This window comes from Dermacentor andersoni, chromosome 4 (assembly GCF_023375885.2).
Source record: "Dermacentor andersoni chromosome 4, qqDerAnde1_hic_scaffold, whole genome shotgun sequence".
Lineage (NCBI taxonomy): Eukaryota > Metazoa > Arthropoda > Arachnida > Ixodida > Ixodidae > Dermacentor > Dermacentor andersoni.
Window position 1 is genome coordinate 84,842,898 of NC_092817.1, and position 22,105 is coordinate 84,865,002.

General features: G+C 43.1%; 1 protein-coding gene across 9 annotated transcripts in view; it reads left to right on the forward strand.

Annotated features, from left to right (window-relative positions):
* LOC126536427 (E3 ubiquitin-protein ligase TRIM33-like) overlaps positions 1 to 22,105 on the forward strand; it is a 157,625-nt gene that overhangs the window by 94,796 nt on the left and 40,724 nt on the right. For 2 of the 9 annotated variants that reach the window (XM_055073997.2, XM_055074001.1), the window contains exons 2-12: positions 1,161 to 1,480; positions 3,265 to 3,524; positions 4,401 to 4,611; positions 5,286 to 5,579; positions 7,447 to 7,521; positions 7,952 to 7,990; positions 12,112 to 12,432; positions 14,383 to 14,759; positions 16,421 to 16,684; positions 18,817 to 19,051; positions 20,362 to 20,433. In XM_055073997.2, coding sequence (XP_054929972.1) covers positions 1,161 to 1,480; positions 3,265 to 3,524; positions 4,401 to 4,611; positions 5,286 to 5,579; positions 7,447 to 7,521; positions 7,952 to 7,990; positions 12,112 to 12,432; positions 14,383 to 14,759; positions 16,421 to 16,684; positions 18,817 to 19,051; positions 20,362 to 20,433 — 2,468 coding nt within the window. The remainder of the gene's footprint in view (positions 1 to 1,160; positions 1,481 to 3,264; positions 3,525 to 4,400; positions 4,612 to 5,285; positions 5,580 to 7,446; positions 7,522 to 7,951; positions 7,991 to 12,111; positions 12,433 to 14,382; positions 14,760 to 16,420; positions 16,685 to 18,816; positions 19,052 to 20,361; positions 20,434 to 22,105) is intronic. The other 7 variants (XM_055073998.1, XM_055073999.1, XM_055074000.1 and 4 more) reach the window with 7 other exon arrangements.

The window sequence follows — 22,105 nt, forward strand, 5'->3', positions numbered from 1 at the left end:
ATGCCAGACAAACTTGAGTTTGATTATTAGCAAGATTATGAGATTTTTATGCTTTAATATACAATGACATGAAGTTCTGAGATAATGTTTAATGGCAAGAGTAAATAAAGCTTACAAGGGTATTTAACTTCCACCTGTATGTCACTCATTTTCTGCTTAATGTCAGAGTCAGTTTGATCCAAGAAAATCTGCTTCCTGAGTACGGCTTGGCTGTACAGTTCGCAGTTCTAGTCATTGAAGACATTTATTTTTCTTACTGTCGTTTGATTTTGGCAAGATGCTTTCAGCATTCACTGTGGTAACAAATAAGAGCAATCAAGTAATCACTCAGCTGAAAGCACTGTTGCTTGTTTGCTAAAAGATCTGAACAAGATACTTGAATACTAAATACTAGACTAAATAAATACAGCATCTGTGTTATGCACTGTAAATGCAGGTAGCTTCTTTTTAGTAGTGTCAAAATTTTCTCTTTCACACTGCCATTTGCCCATTTTCCTCTCCCTTTTCTTGGCCTAATGCTTCCTTTGTGGTGTCTTGTCACCATTAACTTACTCCGTTTGCTCCTTCAAGTTTGAATCATCATTTTTTGTCTGGTGTAGTTCTCAGATTATTTTCAATTTGTGGGCATCTGGACTTTTTCTTTGAACTTTGTGTGCTGTTTGTCACCTAGGTATTTTGAAAAGTGTACAACAAAAAATAAAAACACAAACTATTTGCTCTCAAAGTGAAAGTTACAGTAATACCAGCCATTTTTCATGTTATATTGTTATCTTGGCCAACAAAACGCAGCAGAAAGTTGGTGTGAAAGATTTCACTGGTGCAATACTTATGATTGAGTTAAGGAAATGTGCTCCTGTGCATTTAAAAAATAAAGAAAGACTGCCATTAATATCCAGTTGGCCTTTATCTATTTCATTCTTTCTTATTTGCATGTGTTGAGAGAGGGAGAGAATGATAAGGTTCATATAGAAACAAATTGGCAGATCGAGCTTGTTAAAGATTTCTTATATCATCTCATCATGAGCAGAGCGCCTTACTTACTCTGTTGTTAGAGTTCACTACAATATGTAGCATTCATCTTCACGTCATAGAGGGTCCAGTAAAAGTATGTCTGTTGTGTCAAACTCATGCACTTGCATCCTTGTGTTTGTTTTCTGCAGTCCGGTGCGCAGAGTGCCAGCAGGAGATCTCCAGTCAGGACGTGATCAGTCACCTGTTCCTGATGGAACACCTGGCTAGCAACAGCGAAGCCAAGACGGGTGAGGCAACCCGGACACACACGTGCACAAGCTGCGAGGACAGTGCGACTGCCTCTGGCTTCTGCGTCGACTGCCAGGACTGGCTGTGCCAGGCCTGCATTGATGCCCATCAGCGCGTGCGTGTCACCAAGGACCACAGCATCCGCGCTAAGGATGAACTTGAGGGAGACAAGCCTGCTGCGCTCGGTCAGAAGTACATGTTCTGCGAGAACCACAAGCAGGTTAGCGACCTCCAGGCCGATATTTTCCAAACTATGTTTACTCTCTAGAAACATAAATCTTTGAAAAACTGTTCTTGTGAGCATTTGCACAATCAGGCAAGGAGGGGGAAACTACAAGCATGCTTGTTTGTGCTTTGATGTATATGCCATCACATTCTTCTCATGACTTCTACACAAAATCTAAGAATGGTTAATTAACATCTCTTCCACTCTTGCGCTTACTTAGATGGTGCTTAAATTGTGCAGGCTTGTGACTCTAATGTAGTTACTCCAGTTCAAATGGTTACATGCACAGCCATTGCTAGTCACATTCTTTTCTTTCACAGTCCTCTGCTTTCTTCTAAGTGTCTCTCCTCTGTTTGTGTTCTTTCCAGCTTGTCCTGGCTGGCCTAGTTTGCGTATGCAAAAGTTAAGACTACGTTTCACAGTGCAGTGACACAAAAGCAGCATGTTTGCCTCCATATCAGAGTGCTGCACATTTTCTGATTAACAGCACTACAGTGGTGAAAAAGTGGGCATGATCATTCATGCATTTATCTTGGTGCTTGCACTAATCATAAGGCTGAAAATGAAATGAAGCTTCAGAACCACTGCACTTGACAGTAAATTTCTATTCAATTTCTGGTTGAAAATTCAGTGTCTATGGCCCATGTTGGTTATATTCAGGTTAAGAATGCATAAGCAGCAAGTTTGGGCTCATCATTAGTGCGACAGGAGTACCACTTTGGAAAAGTAAGGGTGTAAATATAGCTAGTGTGTATATGTATGTGTGTGTGTCATATACATGCACACATCCTTGTCTTCACATTTGAGTATGTATGCACACATGTGTACAATCCATGGGCTAGTTACCAGGTAAACTAAAATATCGAAAAACGATCTGTCTCTGCAGTGTTAAAATTATGCTATAAACCTATGTTTCATTTTACTGTTTTACTGTGATTGCAGATGAAAACTGAAAACTAGGTTTTCCGTGTTTGTGCATTCTTCTGTCCACCCACAGCCTATGCGTTACGCCTGTTGGGGCTGTCTGTAGTCGTCATCATCAAGTTGATGTTATCATGTCATCATCAGACCACCTCACCCTTGCCATAGCGCAAAGGAAACGAAAATATTGTCTACCGCTGCCACTGCATTGCTGACCCTGCAGACAGTGCACACCAATGATGATGCTGATGCTGCTGCTGCTGCTGATGATGATCATGATGCTGTATGGCCACATTGACAAACATGGTTGATGTGTAGAGCTCTGCCTTGGTAAAACAGTGTCCAGGGAAGTTTTGCAGCAGCAAAATGCAAAGATGCAATATTGTTGAGGCTTGTATGGTTTGCAGGTTTCATTCTCCCTAGCACATTTGGTGTTAACAGATGCCTGTAAGCATTGCTGCTTTTTTATTGTTGTCATTGGTGCTCTATGTGTATGTTTATCGCCTGTTGGCACTGCACACTCTCCGCTGAAAAGGTGCACTAATGACTGTTTATGGAGAGTTTCCTTTGGATTGACTGCAGTGACGCAGTGGCTATGGTGTTTTTTTACTGAGCATGAGCTTATGGGTTCTAGTTATGGTTGCAGCCACTGAATTTTGATGAAGGTGAAAGGCAAGAATGCTAGTCTGATTTAGGTGGCTATGAAATAACCCCAGGTGTTCAGAATTAATCCAAAGCCCTCCACTGTGGAGTCCCTCATAACCCCATTGCTACTTTAAGATGTCAAACCCAATCAACCAGTCAATCTTCCTGCTTATATTTTTTTTCATGTTTCTCTGCCTGTTGTTTTTTTGCAGGAGCAACTAAAGCTGTACTGTGAGACCTGTGACAAGCTGACATGCCGTGACTGCCAGCTCCAGGAGCACAAAGATCACAAGTATCAGTTCATTTCATCAGCATGTGAGCAACAAAAGACCAACCTTAACAGCTTGCTGGCCAAGATCCATGAGAAGCAGTCATACATTGAGGGTGCCCGCAACCTGGTGAGCAAACGGCACCATGAGATCACCCAGCAAGAGCAGAAGGTTACCAGCGACATCAAAATGTTCGCGGTCAGGTGAGTTGTCGTCTTTTCTCGAACCTGACAGGATCATAGGAGTGCATTTTGTAACGATTTATTTGGTTTTTCATTCTTTGTGGCTCAAAAGTGGGTTTCGCCATTCCACTTTCATCTACAAGATAGGCCATTTGACATAATATGAAGATAAAAAAATAACTCTGGGAAATCAAGCATATTGTTACAAAATATGGCCCCAAGCCATTAGGTCTACAATGCTTAAACTTTCATTGTTTGCAAGCATTATCCACAGTAGTGGGCAAGATAGATAGTGGTCTGCCTGTGGTTAAAATATGTTACACCTGTTGAAGGCTCCAATTATAAGCATTGCCAGTTACTTCGTCTTCTCTTCCTGTGTGTGTTGTGTTCTTGTTGCACTAATTTTACTCGTCAGCAATGCAAGACCAACTAGGCCAACAATTATTTCTACTTAATTATATGCACATTCTTGCTTGTTGTATAGGAGTGTGTTAAATTTTGTGGGCAGCACCTCCAAGTTGTTTAAGTAACCTTTCAAAGAAAATGTCTCAATAAAAAAATTTAGCTTATATTTAGCATGAAATAATTCCCACGTAGCATACAGTTGTTGATGTTGCTAGGAGCCAATGTAAGTGGGATGCATTTCTGATATATTTATCTTTGTATTCTAGTGTGCTGAACACTCACAAAGTGCTGCTAAGAGCCAAGTGGTTAATGCTTATCTGCAGAGCAGACTCCCAGTTATGTGGGAAATGCAGCTTGAAATATACTTGTCAAAATGTCCTGTTTGTAATTTTTGACAAGAAATATAAATTATAAGAGAGCTGGCTGTGTATGAGTAATGAGAACTTAATATTGTTCTCCTTGGTTGCCTTGGTTGGGCATTTATACTTTCAGGTTCATCACCGAAATAAACAAGCGAGGCAAGCTGCTGCTCCAGGAGCTCAATGACATCTGCAACAAGAAGAAGATGCAGCTTTCATCCAAAAATGAGGAGCTGATGGCTCTCTCGCTGAAACTGGCACAGTGCCACAAGTTTGCAGAGGCCGCGATTAACCGTGGAAGCGATGTGGCACTCGTTTTTAGCAAGAAAACCATCTGCAATCAGGTAGGCAGCAAGGTTATCTAGCATAGTTAGTTGGCATTGTTGTGGGGAGAATCAGGTCTGGCTCTGAGAGGCTGTACCCACGAGGTTGCGATTCGGAGGAGCTGCATTTTCAAATAGGGAAGAGAGAGATGATTGTGAAATCGCATCTGTAATCATGTGATGAATTTTTCCGAGCACATTAGTGGGTTACTTCTAGAATGCAGTACTTTCAGCTCAGGAACCGAGAAAGGAGTTTGAGAGAATAAACTTTTTGATGATAAAAAACCTATACATAGGTCTTCAGTGTGACGAGCTGTGAGAGATGGCAGTCTGGTGTGTTGATCGTTAGTTTTGGAAAAGAGGCAGGGCTCACTGACAAAGATGCTTTTCAGCTTTAGGTAAAAGGCCCCCGCACTGTTGCTTTTGCTGAGAAGGATTCTTCAGCTGAAATCATAACAATGGGTTAGCTCATAGTTTGGCTTCTTTAACACAATATGATGTTCTGATGCCTTTAGGCATGTTCTGCATTGTATTTGAAAGCAATTCTTGTAGTTTGGAATTGTTCATTGTGACCATGTGACAGTGATGATAAACTTTCAGAGTGGTAAGTTGTCTAGGTTCAGGTAGGGTGAGCTTTACAAACACAGGCGACATGGTTTCAACATCCTGTGGTGTGCTTCTTTGGCGCCCATCAGATGCGGACGGTGCTGAAGACTCGCTGCGAGATACCCAACCCACAACATGTTGTGGACATCAAGTTCTTATATGAGGCCGACTTCCTTACAAACTACATTGGTGACCTGGGTTGCATCCTCGTGGACCAACAGCCCATCGTTGGCAACCCACCTTGGGCTGCCAAGCCACCGCTTGTTACAGCTGCAGCCCTCAACCAGCACCGGTCTGGGCCCCCTCCTGATGCAGTGTCCTCAGCACAACAGCAGCAGCAACAGCAGCAGCAACATCAGCAACAGCAGCACCAGCAACAGCAGGTGAGAACTTGCCTGCTTTTCACTTAGCTTTTCCTTACTTGCCTTGTAGTAATTATGGCACTTCCCTATTTCTACATTTAGTACTATGCATAAAACCTGACTTCATTTGTGGATCTTATTTGAGCTGTGTAAAAATTTTGTCCATGTCTTTATGTGTTGCCTCCAAAGTCGAAAGGGGCAAAACTTTTTTAGCTATGCTGTCCAGAGAGGTGTTCAAATTCCACTGCTTTTCTTCAGTGGGACAGTAGCCACTTGTGCTGCTGTTGCAGTGAGAAAAGTCTCCAAAGCTTTAAAATGTTTATTGAGGAAGCTGAAAATCCAAACCGAAAGAGTATGGACATGGGAGAGGAAGCAGACTGCTTTGATCTTTCAATGTATTTGCTGAGCAAAACCTTTATGTATGTCCTCAAAGTGGGTTCTGTTTTCTTTTTAATTATTATTACTAGTCTCTGCTTTTGATGGCACTCCAGCTTTCTGTTGAGTTTGATTCAATGTTTGACTTTCTTTTGAGTACGTGTATGTGTGTGTAACTAACTCTGGTGTCTAAACTGGTTGCAACTTGCTCATTCTTTCACTGCCACTAACTTGTAAGTGGAGTTGTTTCCTCCTGATTGGTGGGTCAGCTTCTGCAGCTGTAGTGATAGCAAGAATACACAGAATAGTTTAGAGGAGTTATATTACTTACATATCGTTAAGCCACATGTGCTCCAAGATTTCGAAATGATACTTAAGGAAAGTGAAGGTGCAGTGATGATTATGATGGACTTGCTTACAAAACCAAATCTGCACGGATAGACTATACACATTTCTAGCCTTCAAGATGCATTACGTTTTGCATGCAAAGTTGAAGACCTTGCGAAATTAATTCGCTTCCTCATTCGTTGACTGACAACTCTTATTTCTCCCTTGCATCAGATTAGAGGAACCTTTCTTGTTTGAAAATGAAAGAAGCTTGTCAGTGTACCATCCTTCCCACTCTCAGGAGTGGTCATGAAAGCGTGTAACGCAGGCAGATTTTTCACTGTGGCAAGTCCAAGAAATCATTTCTCCAATGGAGATGAGGTGAAAGTGGCACCAGATGGCACAGCATACCTGCACAGTGCATTTTTTCTGTGTTTGCCTGCAGTCACAGCTAACACGTCCCAGAGCTTGATGAACAGTGCTCTTACGTTCACTCTGACAGTGAACCGTACCGTACGCTGTCGTCTCCGAACTAACCGTTGCCACAAACTATAACCGCAGAACAATGCTGCTGGCACTTGTCCTACTTGTTAGCAGTATGTAAGCTTTTACATTTCAATCTGTCAGCTGAAATTACTAGTCTCAGTTTTGTTTCTTACAAGTTTTTGTTGTTCCCTGAATCTTTGGCGAAAATCAAATTCACTCCTCTATTTTTGTTGAAATTGGTGGTGGGCTGTCATCTTGCCTTTCTGTATTATATTCTCCATTTGTTATTTTGTGCGGATATAATTGTTATTCTTCACAGCCATGTAAATGTTCGCGCTTATATGCTTATGTCCTGTTTTCATGGGAGGTGTCGCACTGCAGATTCTCAGGCAGGCTCGTTGCTTACACATGCATTCAAGAGTCATATTTGGTGCGCATACATGTTTAATTCAACTGTGTCGTAGCATCGTGAGGCAAAAAAAAAAAACAATTTAATTTCTCAGCCATGCTGCACCTTGACTCATGCCCTGTGTTTTACCAGACTGGGGAAACAACCGGCGAAGTTCCCTTAGTTGTGCTAGAAACAAAACTGTGTCGTCAGGTCTAAAAAAAAACACCCCCGAGGCACAGGGAAAGAGAGCCGTGTGTGAAGTGTCCTGCTGTGTTCTTGTTCCCTGTGGCTGCTCGCTGCCCACCGCAGCCTGTCCCCCGGTACCCCGAAGGTTACCACCCTGCTTCAATGCCGACTGGCCCAGGGCCTGGACTTTATCACCATGTGGGTACAAACTTAAGCCCGGCTGGCTTTTCTTCTGCTCCCCCCCCCCCCCCCCCAGCCTGCTAGTCTTGCCCTTGACCTCCCCATCCCATACTCATCATCACTGGACTGCAGAGAGGGAAGGCTTCTCTCATGACCTCTGACTCCTCTAGCTTCTCCTCTCCCATTTCGCTTGTCTCATAAGGGCGATGCTGGGGATGGCCTTGGAGGAAGGGGGGCTGCGCCATCTGTCTCATGCCGTAGTTAGTTGCCTTGGGGCTACGGTAGCTTTGATGCATGGAGTTTATGACAGCATTAAAGTGCAAAATTTTCAGTGGGATGGGGAAGTGGACAAGTGCTGACGATCAACTGCATACCAAATTGTAGAGCGATAAGTGAAGCAACAGTGAAAGCTGGGCTTTTAAAACGTTCCGATTGTGATTCTGTGCAGTTGCCGTACTCACAGATGTGGCCGGCTATGTCAGAGCAGGTACTGTTGGCCATGTTATATCTTCTGTCATATGGCATGCAAAATGCTGTCATTTTGTTGTCATCATTAGTTATTAGTTTCATGTGTGTGCATGCATTTCGTGTGTGCACTTCGCTTGCTTGGTGATAATTGGTAAGCAGGTGTCAGTCAGCCCTTGTCCATGTCGCATTTCCCGCAACCTCTGTGCAACTTGCGGCCGAACACCTTGGGTTTGGCCACATGACCTGCAGCCACTACTCTTTGTTGTCCCTGGAAATTTTGTTAGCCTGCTGTCCACTGCTTGTGACCCCCTGCTTGTGTCTGCCGACTTAGAGTGTGAAACTGTATGTGCACTCTTTGAGTCCAATAACCAACCTAATGGGCTCTGGAATGAGTTGGCTGTCATGGGAAAAAAAGCATGAACTACTGGAACCTTGACGTGCTTTTTTTTTTTTTTGGTTGAGGCCTGCCTGTTTTACTTTAATGAAGTGAAGTGCAACGTTAAATGTGATATGTTGTGCCGCATGCGATTGGAATATGTTGGAGTATAAGTTGTCTAACCTGTTTCAATTTTGTTCTTTTTCTGTCGGTTGTTACATTACATTGTGCAGCTACTTCAGCTTGACACTATTTTGCTCTCAGATTGAACAAAAAAGGGTAACACTTGTTGAGCAAATTGAGGTGCTCTTTATTTTCAGAGGCACGGTTGTTTTTTATGCTCACTGTGGGTAATAGACAATTAAAGACGTTCTATAGGTTGGCTGTCCTGTGAAGCAGTTTTTTAGGTCATGCTCCTCCACTGCAGAATTACATTTATACCACTGTCATATCCATCTCTGGAGGAAAGCATGATAGTGTGGTGTGCTGTGCAGTTCTTTGTTTCCTCTTCGATGACTTTGGTTGCAAGAGTCTCCCCACGGTTCCCAGCACCTCTGCATCTGGCACTGCTAGGCGGCAGAGACTGTTCCTATTTCTAAATGATGAAAAAAGGTCACTTGGCTTACGACGCTTTATGGAGCCACTGTCATGAAGCCCATTACGTATGAGTAAGCTTATCCATTGCAGAAAAGCTTCATGAATAGTAAGCTGCCGCACATTATATTTCTGAGTGGCAAAAGTCTTTAAGTCAATCCCCCGGGATTCTTTCTTAGTCGACAACTTATTTGGCAGCTTAATATCACTAGTGACCAGGGGCGTACTTACATCCTCATAGCCAGGGGCATATTTATGAAAAAATGCTTTGTGCTATTGGTCCCAGATGTCATTTCGGTTGCCTCCTGATGTTGCAATGGCTGCAAATGTCAGTCTGGTGACTGCAAGTTTTGGTTTGAAAGCAGCTTTTTAGGGCAGATGACTTAAGATTATTTTGTGCATCGTCCAATGATATTTACAATGTTCGAAATGTTGTGTGTGTTACATTGCCAAAATTTTAATGCGTGTGCATTCTTAGGCAACTGACCCCCGAAATCTGTCTGCCGGTCTGTCTGTTCATCTGTAATGCGTAACATGATGTGCTCTATACAAAGAAACGGAATAAATTCGAAATGAAAAATTAAAGGAACAGTGGCGGGGGTGAATTTCGAACCTATGACCCCACACTCAGAAGCTTAGCGTCTTACCCACTGGGCTAAACACCTATTTTTTTACTTTATTGGCTCATTTGCAAGTTTATTCATCATCAACACCAGAATTAAGAGAACATGCATGTGAAATGCATATGTAATATCTACTAACAAGCATGATTGCAATCACATCAAAATTCTTAGTTTTGTCAAGGGTTCTAACCTTGACAGCCATTCTGGGCTAGACAGCCACGCTTGCAGAAGGTGAATATACCTGAACCGTATCAATGGTTTACGCTGTGTTGTCTGTGTTGTTGCACAATATGGACAGATAAGCATTCAGTGAGTTGATGTGGATGATAAGGAGTGATGAAAGGCAACATGGGTCAGATCGCAGTTGATAATGGTTTAAGGCGCATGGATAGGGGCTTATAATGGTTGGAGCAATTCTGATAAGGCTGATAAGAACCAATAAGGGTTGGATCATGCCTGATAAGATTGATAAGGACAGGTAATGGTTGATAAAGGTTGGATTGGTTCCTATAAGGTTGCTAATGACCGGTAAGGGTTGATAAGGTTTTGTACTGATCGGATCAAAAGCCAAAACAGATTACAAGGCCAATAAAGCATACATATAATAAATTGTCTACTGCTTCATCAATCGCAGTAAACAACATGCATGAGGAGGGGGGGAGATGAGCAAGTGGCACAATGCTTACGCATAATTATACAACTCCCGTGGAGTTCTCGCATAGTTTTCTTTCTTCTTTTTTTTTTCTTTTTTAAAGATTTCTACGTGGCCCCTTGCAACATTAAACATGCATACCACTGACAAAACGAAAACTGCAGACACTTCTGTTTAAGCAGAAGATTCGATAAGGCAGTTACGGTCATGCACTTCAATTTTATTGTGTTTGAAATTGGTTGTAGAAATTTACTGCTTTTTGCTCTATGTTGCATTAGTGAAGGTAGAACGTCATGTTGTGCCCAGCACTTGCATATTTCATTTTAAGGTGTATGTTCAAGTCAGTGAAGCAGTCAATGGGGATTTCGTACAGGTAATCCCTGTGCATTCTTCTTTGCGTTTGTGACCACAGCATTGAGCGAGCTCTCTTGAAGTAAAAGGCAGAAATAATTAAACAGTGTAGCCAATGGTAAATAGAAACAGCTGCCTACGTTATCAGATTAGATGGCAGTATCCATACAGTAAGGTCTTACACTGTGTATTTTTATTTATTTTCCTATTTGAACAGGTTTTTAATGATGCCCATGCGTATTTAGCACCCTTAGCATGCTTTCTTTTGTGTCAACACCACTGGCCTTATCGACTAGCCTCCTAGTGACATCGTAATGTCCATGACATTTGTTTCAGAAGTGCTACACCATTTTCTTATATAGTATGCACCAGGCAATTTTGACATGTAAACAAAGAATGCAATACATTGTTTTCTTTACATGTTGTTAAAGTTGTCTTTCGAATTCTAGAGAAGAATAAGGGAACCAGTTCAGCTTTGTTTGCCATGTTTTGTTGTGAAAAGCTGCTTGAGAGCTAGCACGCAGCACTGCCGTGGTTGAGTTTGTCGACTTGTTGCATTGCAGAAACGGAGAAGAGTGCAGCCCTGATGCCGAGCTATGATGCGTGTATGTCTCTGTAGTGTGCTAGGAACGCTTAGTATGTAGGGCTAAGAATAGGTATAGATGGAAGGGTGCATGGTAGAGCATGAAGGAAGATCTTAGTGCACCAAACACCTCTTGCTTGCATTAATATTCACCTGTTGACCCCTTGTAGTGAAAGTCTGTTTTAGAGGCCTTGATTAAAAATAAGTCGAGGTGTGTTAGAATTTTGATGTGCTTAGATTTGCATTAATGCAGCACGCATTGTTGTCGTTAACTTGGATTCGTACAGTTACACCTCGTTTTAATGAAGTTGAAAGGGCAGCTGAAATTACTTCATGATATCCATCATTGCACTTTACTGCAATGTAAGCCCAATAGGGTGCACAACATTTAGTATGCATAGAAGAAGAGGATCTTGCAGCCTGCAGAACCGCTACATGGCCACGTATGCAATGAAATTTTCATAGAACTCTAAAAGAATCTTAGGTGTGCGCAAAACACAACTTTCAGCACCTGATGCAACTATCTTTATGGAAGCTGCTTTTTGTTTCGGCGTAATGATCTTTCGTTCCCACTTTCCATTTGGCTCGTCTGTAGCGTCTTGAAACTGAAAAAATTGCAACGTGGTTGAAGAAAATTCCTGCACCGAATGTGCGCCGAATCTCGCGGAAAGCGATATGTTTGGCATGCAACAGTTGGGTATTTTCTGGTTTAGGAGACAAATCTACTTGGTTATATCCATTGGCAGGACATTCTTACTTTGTTAACATAAGTTTTTAAACACATAGATTTATATGTGGAGATTTCAAGGGAAATTTCACTTTGTTATATCCATTACTTCATTATCCCATTTCATTTAACGAGGTTTTGCTGTATATCATCTTACATGCTGTTATTTAGAAGTTAGGGCTGTGCAATGGTGGGATGGCTGCGACGTCCCTTGCCCTCTCCTCTTCAATGCAGTTCTCTCTGCAGCAGCGGCAGGGGCCCATGGGTGCAGTGCACGGGATTCCTCCCGGTGTGCGTCCACCGCCCTACCCAGGCACCAACCCATATGGGGTACCAGGGGGCTACCCGGGGGCTCCTCCTCCGCAGCTGCGCCACCTGCTCAACCAGGGCCCCATGAACCAGAAGGGGGGTGCCAGCATGGCTGCCTTGAGCCATATGGCTCGTATGGGGCCCTCAGCCGCAGGCGGATCGTACACCCTGCAAAAAAGCCCCCACCCTACGCCTCAACATCCTGGTCAGACGATGCACCCACAGCCGGGTGTGCGGCAACAGCATGTAAGCTGCCTCATGTCAGAGCTATGTTCCACTACTCAACACATACGGCTAAATAAACAGCTAAATAGACGGGGACCACCTTGCGTCCCATTCCTGTTCTGTTGAAAGCCAGCAAAAAAAGACACTTTTGCGAAGACAGCATCAATGTCAAAAGTGATGCAGGCTGCTTTGCTGTCGAAACAAGATGGTGACTGAGCAGAGTTCTTTAAATCTCGACAGGATACAAATGGTCTGCACCCGACAGGGCACGTCTGCACATAAATGGCCTTATTTTAATCTATGTTGTGTTTTTCATTGATTCGCACTTGTAAAAAGCTAAAAAATTACGGCAAAATGTGCTTTTCTTAGCTTTTTTCTTGTCATCGCGAGGTGGCGTAAGTCACAGAGACAACTTCGAAGTGCATTCCGTTCCTTGTGCTTGAAGCCGTCTTCTTAGCTGTCAACATAGACTGTCTCCAATGCTGGCTAGGATGGGAGCAGATGCCAAGTAGTTGAGGCTGTCAAGCTGCTCAAATTACAGTGCATAATTGGGGAATGTATAGTAGTAGCTGGTCATTCATTAAATGTTGCAGATTTGAGTTGCTAGTGAATATTATTGTGAACGTCCTTCAGCTGTCACAATCTCGTTTCTTTTCGAATTCAGCCAGCATTCAGTCGCCATACTGGCCAGTGGCCAAGCAGGACACTGGATAATGTAGTGATCAGATCACGAGGATGCTTCCAGTGTCTCTTCTTTTGGTTCACATAGTTCAGGCATTGTAATTTTCTTGGCGTACATCATATGCATCAACACTATTTCGTCAGCTGTAATCTTAAACTTACTTTTTTACTGTGTTACATGCCCTGCTACTGGAATATTTCTTCACATGGATATTTGCAGGTTGAATATACCGTGTTTACTCACATAATGATCGCACTCGCGTAATGATCGCACCCCTGAATTTTTTCGTCAGAATTCGATTTTTTTTATTTCCCGTGTAATGATCGCACCCCAAACTTGCCGCAGCGATATGTCGTGTGCCAAGTCTAGGTAATAATGATCGGGCTTACCATCTGTCGAATGCTACGCGAATGACTCAAGAGAAGCCGAACGGTCTGCACGCACCAAACATTCTTAAGTAGATGCCTCATTTCATTACTTTCATCACTTTCTGCACTTCCATGACAAAAAGAGGTACAACCAAACTTGCCTTTATTATGAGTAGGCTTTATAATGGTTGTGGCCAACAAAAACACAAAAGGCGGCTTTCGATTCTTTTCATCTGCACTCGTGAGCATGCAACAAATCGCGCGCGACAATGATAGTAGCCACGTTTACACTGATATGTTAAAAGTGTACCCTATTTATGCGCCGACACTTGTAACACAGCTAAGATATTCGCCCACCCTTAGCGGAAACATGCCGTGTTGGGATAGTAGTGAAGACAGATGCCGCAGTTTCCGCAGCACGCCGGCCATGCATTTCTATGTCACTGGCAGCTAAGCGCTTATCTGTTTCTGCCCCTCAAAGTGGACATGGCTACGTTATTGCCGCAAACTTGCCGATATTAACGATATTATTCATCACTGATACAGAAGAAACTGTTTCAATGCACGTAATGTACTCACGAGAAGAAAAAAGAAATTGCGTTCGGCACGTTCGGCTTGCTCCGCCGACCGCCATTTTTGTTTTGGTGTCCCGCACCCGCATCCCGCAGCAAACGCGGGACAAAAAAAAATTTTTTTTGCGGGAAATTTAACCAGCGTAATGATCACACCTCTGAATTTGCGTCAATTTTTATGAAAAAAAAGTGCGATCGTTATGCGAGTAAATACGGTAACAGCCTTTAAGCTGAATGCCTTGAGATCTCTCTTTCTCTCTCTCTCTCTCTCTCTGTATACCATTGGTAAAAGCAGACTACTCAAACCCATTCATCTCCTGAACACTGTGCATATGCCTTCTCATTGCAGGGCATGCCGTCACATCAGGCACTCGCTGCCCAGCAGGCAGCACACATGAGGCAGCAACAACTGCAGCGTATGCAACAACAGCACCACCAACAGCAGCAGCAGCATCAGCAGCAACAACAGCAGCACCACCAGCAGCAACAACACCACCAGCAGCAACAGCAACAACAACAACAACAGCAGCAGCACCAGCAGCACCAGCAGCAGCAGCAGCAGCAACAACAGCAGCAGCAGCAGCAGCAGCAGCACCAGCAGCAGCAGCAACAGCAGCAGCAGCAGCAGCAGCAACACCACCTTTCCCAACAGATGCCGACCTCTGCCAGTGTTCCTATCACGCTGAACTCAAGCATTACCATATCACCGGTGACAGAAAAGTCAAGGTGAGCATTTTATCTCGTATATCCCTAGTGTAAGGTGTTCAGTCATGCCTTACTAGCAGTGTGTCTGACAAGTGTTATTTACGCCCGAGACGATCTACCAATAAGGAGATTAGCAATTGTTTGCTTAACTTTTCAACATGAAATGCTTTTAGGCTGCCTCAGTCATGTGTCACCGAGGCCTTTGCGATATCTTGCTGATATTGTAGGGATTTTCCAATTTCATGAATGTTGCATAGCCCTGCCAGTGCTAGCTACCAAATGCCACTTGTCACCATCCATTGGGCAGCAAAACATAGCGAGGTGAAGAAGATTCTGCACCATTGGTCAAGCTGGTATTGACCTAAAACCTAAGTTCATGTGAAAGGGCAAAGTTGCTGACCAAAAGAAAATGGACTGTTTCTGTTAATGATAGGAAAGATGATGGCATATTCTGCTGTATTGGGAAATGCACATGTGGTATCAATAAGGATGAAAAATATACCATTGTGAGCAAGAGTTATGGAGACCATGGCAGCACTTATATTGTATAACAACGGTGTAGCCTTTGATTGTGGCATGCTGTACTTTTTTTGAAGAGGCGTGCTTTTTTTTGAAGAGGCACTAGACTTCAGGCTGCATGGCAAGGCTTTAGAATGAGAGCTTGCTCAGAGAGTCAGTGGTGTACAAACTCTTCGTTGTGATGTACATTAATTAGTGGTGGTAAATGTCTGTTAAGGTATTTCTTTCTGTGATTGCTTCTCAATACAGGAAAAGAAGAGCATTTATTGCCCTGTTTTCTTTTCTTTTTACAAACACTAGTCACGTGAGGGACACTGATCGATTACATTGGAACCTCGTTGATACGTTCCTCGCAGTTTCATTTTCTTGGCGGCTATGTCACGTTTGATTCCCATTGACGCCCATGTATTATGTTCCCCTTTGACACGTTGCCATTGTGTAATGTTCCCGTATCTTATGTTGCGTTTGAATGTGGCAGTCGCGTAAACTTAGCGGTGCAGCCAGCTTGTATGTTGCAAAAATCCGGCTCATTGCAATAAGTGACTGCAGTTGGACAAGCCGGGCACTGGACTACCCTACAATATATAATGGGCGAAGACATGCACACAGCACTTGGCGAAGCATCTGAAGAAGTGTGCATCGGTTAAAACTGGAAACCATGCACACTTGGCCAGATTCACCAAGCGCAAGGCTATACTTATTTTGGGACCGGCAAGGGTCTTATATTGTGTAATCGCCGGTTCTCTCTGGTCAGCTTTGCCGCAGTAAACCTGTGTCACGTGCTGAAGCACGTCAAAAGTTGAAAGGGGTTACCGTCACAGAACATTGTATGTGTTTTCCCCTAATTACACATGCACTGTCCTTGTACGCAGTACAAGTGATAGCTATACTGGCAGTCATTCAGAGCTGTGTCTGACATTGCTGTAGCGATTTGCAGCCTTCCTCTTAGTTACATTTTCCCGGTTATCTAAAAAAAAATTTTTTTGCAGTTCCTTGAAAAACACATCTACAAGGTCTTATTATGGTATGTTTCCATAGGTGCTTTGCACATTTGGGGCATAAACAAGGGAAAGTAGAGATGAAGCACATGGCACTGTCAGGTCTTATGCTGCTTTCTAGAATGGCTCTGGCCCTCCACAAGTTTGTTTCATGTTCCCGTACAGACCAGCACCCACGAGTGGCCTACCTAGACCACCGCCACTGGCACCCGGTGTACAGATAATACCACAGCCAGCTCCTAAGGTCATCATGTTGGACTCGGCAGCTGCACGGGCAGCTGCGCTCCAGCAGCAGCAGATACGCCGCGTGTCAGGTTCTCGGGACGGCACGCCACCCTCCACAAACCGTCTTCCCTCGCACTTGGTCGCAAGCAGCACAAACTCGGGGTCTGGTTCACCACGCCTGCCTGAAACCAGTGTTCTCGAGCGGTAAGCTCATTCTGGGCATGCCACCATGCTCTAAATAGAGAGAGTGCCCTTGAGTGAGAGTTGTCCCCAAGATTTGCTCTTACTTGGCATTTCGTTAAGCAGCATAACGCTAGCTAACTGAAAGACAGCAAGGCAGAACACAAACAACAAAGAACAAGGCAAGTGTTGTTGTGGTAGCTGGCGTAGTCTCTTATCACGGGTGTGGACATAAAGCCGCCAGGAAAGCAGAGACAAACCACATCAGCTGGTAGCCCACTCAATTTCATCCAGTCATGCCTTGCACTTATGCACTATGTGTTCCTGCTACATTTGAACTTCACCCAATGTTATAGCTCGCTGGGGGTGCTATGGAGCCATGCTGCTAAGCTAGAGGTCAGGGGTTCAATCCCATCTGCAGCGGCTGCATATTGATGTTGGTAAAATGAAAAAATAAGTTAATGTACTTGAATTTAGGTGCATGTTAACCCTTTAAGTGCCGGCAAAAATAAAAACAAAAATGCGTTCAGGAAATGACATTCGTTTTATTGCACATCTGGATAGTAAACATATTGTATATTAGAAATATATATGACATGGGGGTTGTAAGTTCGCACCTTGTTTCTGAAAATACATAGAATGTAAGAGTAGGAGGAACGATGCGTTTCAAGAGCCCAAAAGAAGCTTTGCTTAGCATTAGCTTAGCAGTTGAAGTGCTAACACTGGAGCGAAATTCTGCTTCTGATGACTCACTGCTCACTCATTTCCTACTTATTCGTATAAAATAAAATGTAATCTGGTCTCTGGCAAACCATATAGGTGTGTTCTCTGGATATGTTTGTGCCGGTTTGACCAGCCCTAACTTGAAGAATGAACAGTAAAAATGTCTTTCGAGCACTTTTTCAAGCAGAACTCGACATATTGAACTTGGCCGAAAGATTTTAATGTAAACATGAATGAGCCGATATTGTCGTTTGCAATCTGTGGTAAGAAGCTTGCCTGCAGTCAAGGCAATCCCTGTGCTGGCAGTTTCAAGCCATTCAGATTTGCTCATGCTAAACTGCTGAAGTTAGAGGCAGCTAGTTGTTCTGTTGCTTGCTGAAGCCAATGCTCCTAATGCATTGGAAGAAGATACCGATGGCCGGCATTTCGTGTACTGATGCTCAGCTTAATTAATCTTTCAATGAAAATCGAGGTGTTCAAGGAAAATAGGATGTCAGTGCAGTTGGCATAGAAGCATTCTGGACAGAAACACTCTGCCTCAACCTCAACCTAGTTCTATATCTACAGCTTTTAGTCAGACCGATGTGTGAAAGTTTCTTCAAACACAGCTACAAACTGGCCAATAATGTAAGCACTGTACTATTGCCACTCGCTATGAGCATTCACATAACATGAAATGCCTTGGAAAAACATTCAGTTCTTTATGCAATTAAACTACCACGATTATTTACTTAAAGCAAAGCTGCAAACAATGTTGTTTTCTGCTTTTTCTCACCATTCTCAGTGCTACGATGTGTCAAAGTGTGGCATGGCTTCGTAGAACCGACTGCCATCATGGTGGAAGTGTAGAGGAAATCTGTGTATCACAATGTAGCCTCGCCCCATTCTATTTCCAGAATTTTTGGAATGTGTTATATTCACAAAAGTAAGACATCACTAGCATGTACAGCGCGATCAACTCTTCAAAGGAAACATCACTTAGTACTCCGGCACGCTTTATAGCCGAGATAGAATACAAAATACAACGCACCATAACATTCTTGCGTATAGCTGCATACCTAACATGTTATGTCAGCCAAAAAAAAAATTAAAGACATGTTGCAGTTATACTGGCTTTAGTGCCACATAGGTGTTCTCTTTAAGAATCAGTGATGTACTGTACAGCTGTTGGGACACAGGCTAACGTGACCCACAAAACATCATAACATAATCTTGCCTCTGCTTTGACATGTGACCTTTTTGTTAACCGGGGGAGGTGGCGTACCTGAGAGCAGGCTTTTGGGCATTTACTTACTGCTTCCTTTCGACTAACTTCTCGATCTTTCCCTTGCCGCCATGCTACCGTGCTGCCCTGCTGCCCTCCACGTTCCCCATCCCCCCTCCATCAGACTCCTCCTAGGAGTGGTTGGGGATACTTCTGATTTGTCTGGCAGGAACAGCGCCATCACCATCACGCCTGTGGCGGTAGGGCCTTCCTCCACCTCGTCCTCCTCCTCGTCACGCACAGCGTCCCCATCAGTGTCCGTGGTGCGCATCAAGGAGGAGCCCAAGTCGCCTGGCGAGCAGCAGCTGCCCTCGTGCAGCGGTGACGCTGGTCTGTCGTCCAACACCCTCCGCAGCTCAGTGTCACCAGCCGAGACAGCCGCGGGGCTCGCCTCCAGGTCTCTGGTGAGTAGCATTGCGTCATGGCTGCATGACTGTTCGTGGCTACTAGCATACTCTTATTCCTCCTTTCTTATTGCGTGTGCGCACATGTATGTGCGTGTCTGAAAAGCTCACGCAGAGCAAAATATGGACAGAAAAGGAAACATGCACATACTGCCAAGCGTCGTGTTTTCTTTGCTTGCTCTTTTTAACAGCTCTTTCTTTCTCTGTGTCTGCACCACATACGTATGCGCAAGATTTTTACACACGTGCAAATGCAATGCCATTAAAATGTGCAAGAAGCACTAATGGTAAAAAGACAAATTTTTGCCATAAGGTAGAACTACATTTGATAACTGAGGTGTTCTTACTCTGTGATTGCTCTTTCCGTGCCTGGTCAAGAACACAGAACACTAGTCATTTAAGGGGTAGTGTCATGCTTACGTCCATCAATGTGAAGCAAGATTTGTTTTCTTTGGCTCTGTAACTATCAAAATTTTGCAGACTCTTGGATATGAGAAAAAGTTTAAAATTTCTACAGGCTAGACATGTTGCCTGGTATTCTGATTTCCAGCCCATACTGGTATGTGTGAACAAAGTATACTACCTATATACTGGTATATGTGAAAGTGTGTGCAGTTTTATTGGCTGCGCTCACAGGCAGCTAGGAAATCCAGCATTTCCACGGATCCTGTAGTCCTTAAACTTTTGATGGCAGCTGTACTTCACGGCTTTCACAAACTCCAAGTTGAAGGGCTCCAAATCAATTTTTGTCCATCAGGGGTTGTTAAGCATGCATTAATATACAAACTTCATTTGTAAGTTTCTGTACTAAGGCCTGCCATTTTTTTTTTGTGCTGCTGACTCTTCCTACCTTGCTTGTTGTTCTTCCTTCTTAAGTGATCAATTACCAGCTTTTCTCAGATAAGTGTAGCTATGACACTAATAAAGGGGTGCTGCTGTTGAACACTTTCAGTTGATTGAACGAGTATTGGTAAAAGCGTTCAGTGAATTGTGTGGGGCTGTGAAGGTCCAGCATGCACTGTGTAGGCCTTTATATACACTTATTGCATTGTGCATGGTGATGCAAATCACGTCAGTGCACTGCTTATGGTAGTATGTTATCATTACCTTGAAAAGCCAATGGCCTTCTTTTTGGATTTGCTGAATACAGCATCATGGTTTCTTCATTGGTACACCGTGGTGCAACCAAAAAAACAGGATAAATATTTGTTTCATTTTTTAATTCTTATGACTCTCTCTCTTTTTTCATGCATAGTTTGAGCTTTGGTAGCTCTCTGATGTCACCTTGTACTTGTATTCTTTTGTTGCAGAATGACTTTGCAAACCGGTCTATAGGAAACCTACTTCAATCTTCAGTCTCGAAGGACTCAAGTCAAGAGAAGGTGTGTTAAACTGGCTCTTTTCAGGTAGTGCTTGGTGCAGCATCACGCCTTCACGAGCAGACCAATGGAAGAGGGGAGATAGAAAGGCAAAGTAAGAGTCAGCACAATGGCTCACTGTAGGACTCGGTCCACTGACCGCTGTGTAAATAACAGAGCGACACACGCATTCTGTTTGCCAATGACTCGCTGTAGGACTAGGTCCACTGAACACTGTGTAAATAATAGAGCCACACACACATTCTGTTTAAATCATTGGCATGTTTGACCTCAGCCATCGCAGTCTGAATTCATTATGCTATACCTCTCAATAACAATCTTCGAACTTTCGTCAGCGAATCATTGCAGTCTCCATGCTCTTAATGTTGCACCTTCCTACCCAGATATGACATATTTAAATACCTGTAGATATTTTTGCTCACACAGTTGATTTTTGAAATTTATTACCTGGTGCGACTCGGTCATTGTCAGAATTTCTAAATGCTCTAGCATAGTGCTCAGTGTATAACTAGGCATTTCAACTATTGACATTGTTCTTACCCAAGTTTATTTCCTTGCTTTGCATTTGTATTTGGCAATGACCTTGTAAACTGCGTGGTTTCAGTTGCTTTTGCACCATTTGTATTCTGTGTGTGTGTGTATTTTTTTAGTTTTCCACTCCTGCTATAGCCCATTGAGGCTGCAGCATGTATAAATAAACAAATAAAATAGAATAAATAAAGGTCATCGAACAGGAATTCATTGTTTGCATTCTTTATTCTTTATTCAGACAGCCTCGCAGCTCTACTAATGCATTGTTGAGGGGGCAGGTAAATATATTTGTGACTCGCCAGTTCCACATATAAGTTGTTTCAATTTTCTGTGGTCCAGGGAAAGTATGAATTTACATAAAATAGATTTGTCCTAGAGTTATACTGCCTAACCTTACGTGGATGACCTTTGAACGGTAAAAGGTAATGCAGGGGGTAAATAAAGATAGGGACATTATTGAAGACATTCTCATTTCGTGGTTGTGAATTGAATAAAGGAGCTGAGGGCTTGATTATTACACTACTGCACTAGCAAAACCCAACCAAGTTTCTCCTTCATTTTGTAACACTTGTAGCGAATTCATTCAGGAGCATTGATGTGTATGCCACGAAACAGACACCATGCAGAACATGAAAATCTCAAGACAACAGACTTGCATACAGTCCTATTCCTGACATACATTTCAGTATAAAAACAGTCAACCACGCATAATTGTATTTGACAGGACAGTCCACCAGAAGTACCATTGATAAAGATGGGAAAAAGAAAAGGCTCTAAAACTGAGCCCTGTGGTGAAGCAGATGTGATATGCACATTTTGCAAATGTGTATCGTTTAATACAAACCTTTATCTTCCTGTATACCAAAAGGATCTGCTGTCAAATTGACCACTGCAGTGATATTAGTTTCTGGAACAGTATTAAATAAAATAGTGCATCGTAGGATTTTCCTGAATTTAAGTTAAGCGATTAACTCAATGCCGCCATGGTAAAATTCAAGCATGTGTGTAATGCGGGCAAATTCTTTCCTAAATCTGTGCTGGTGTTCCGTAAGAAAATTCAAGTGGATTCAAGTGTTTAATGCAGAATATGCAATGTGTTTGAATATATTGGAACAGATGGGTGCAAGTAAAATTGGCTTGCAAT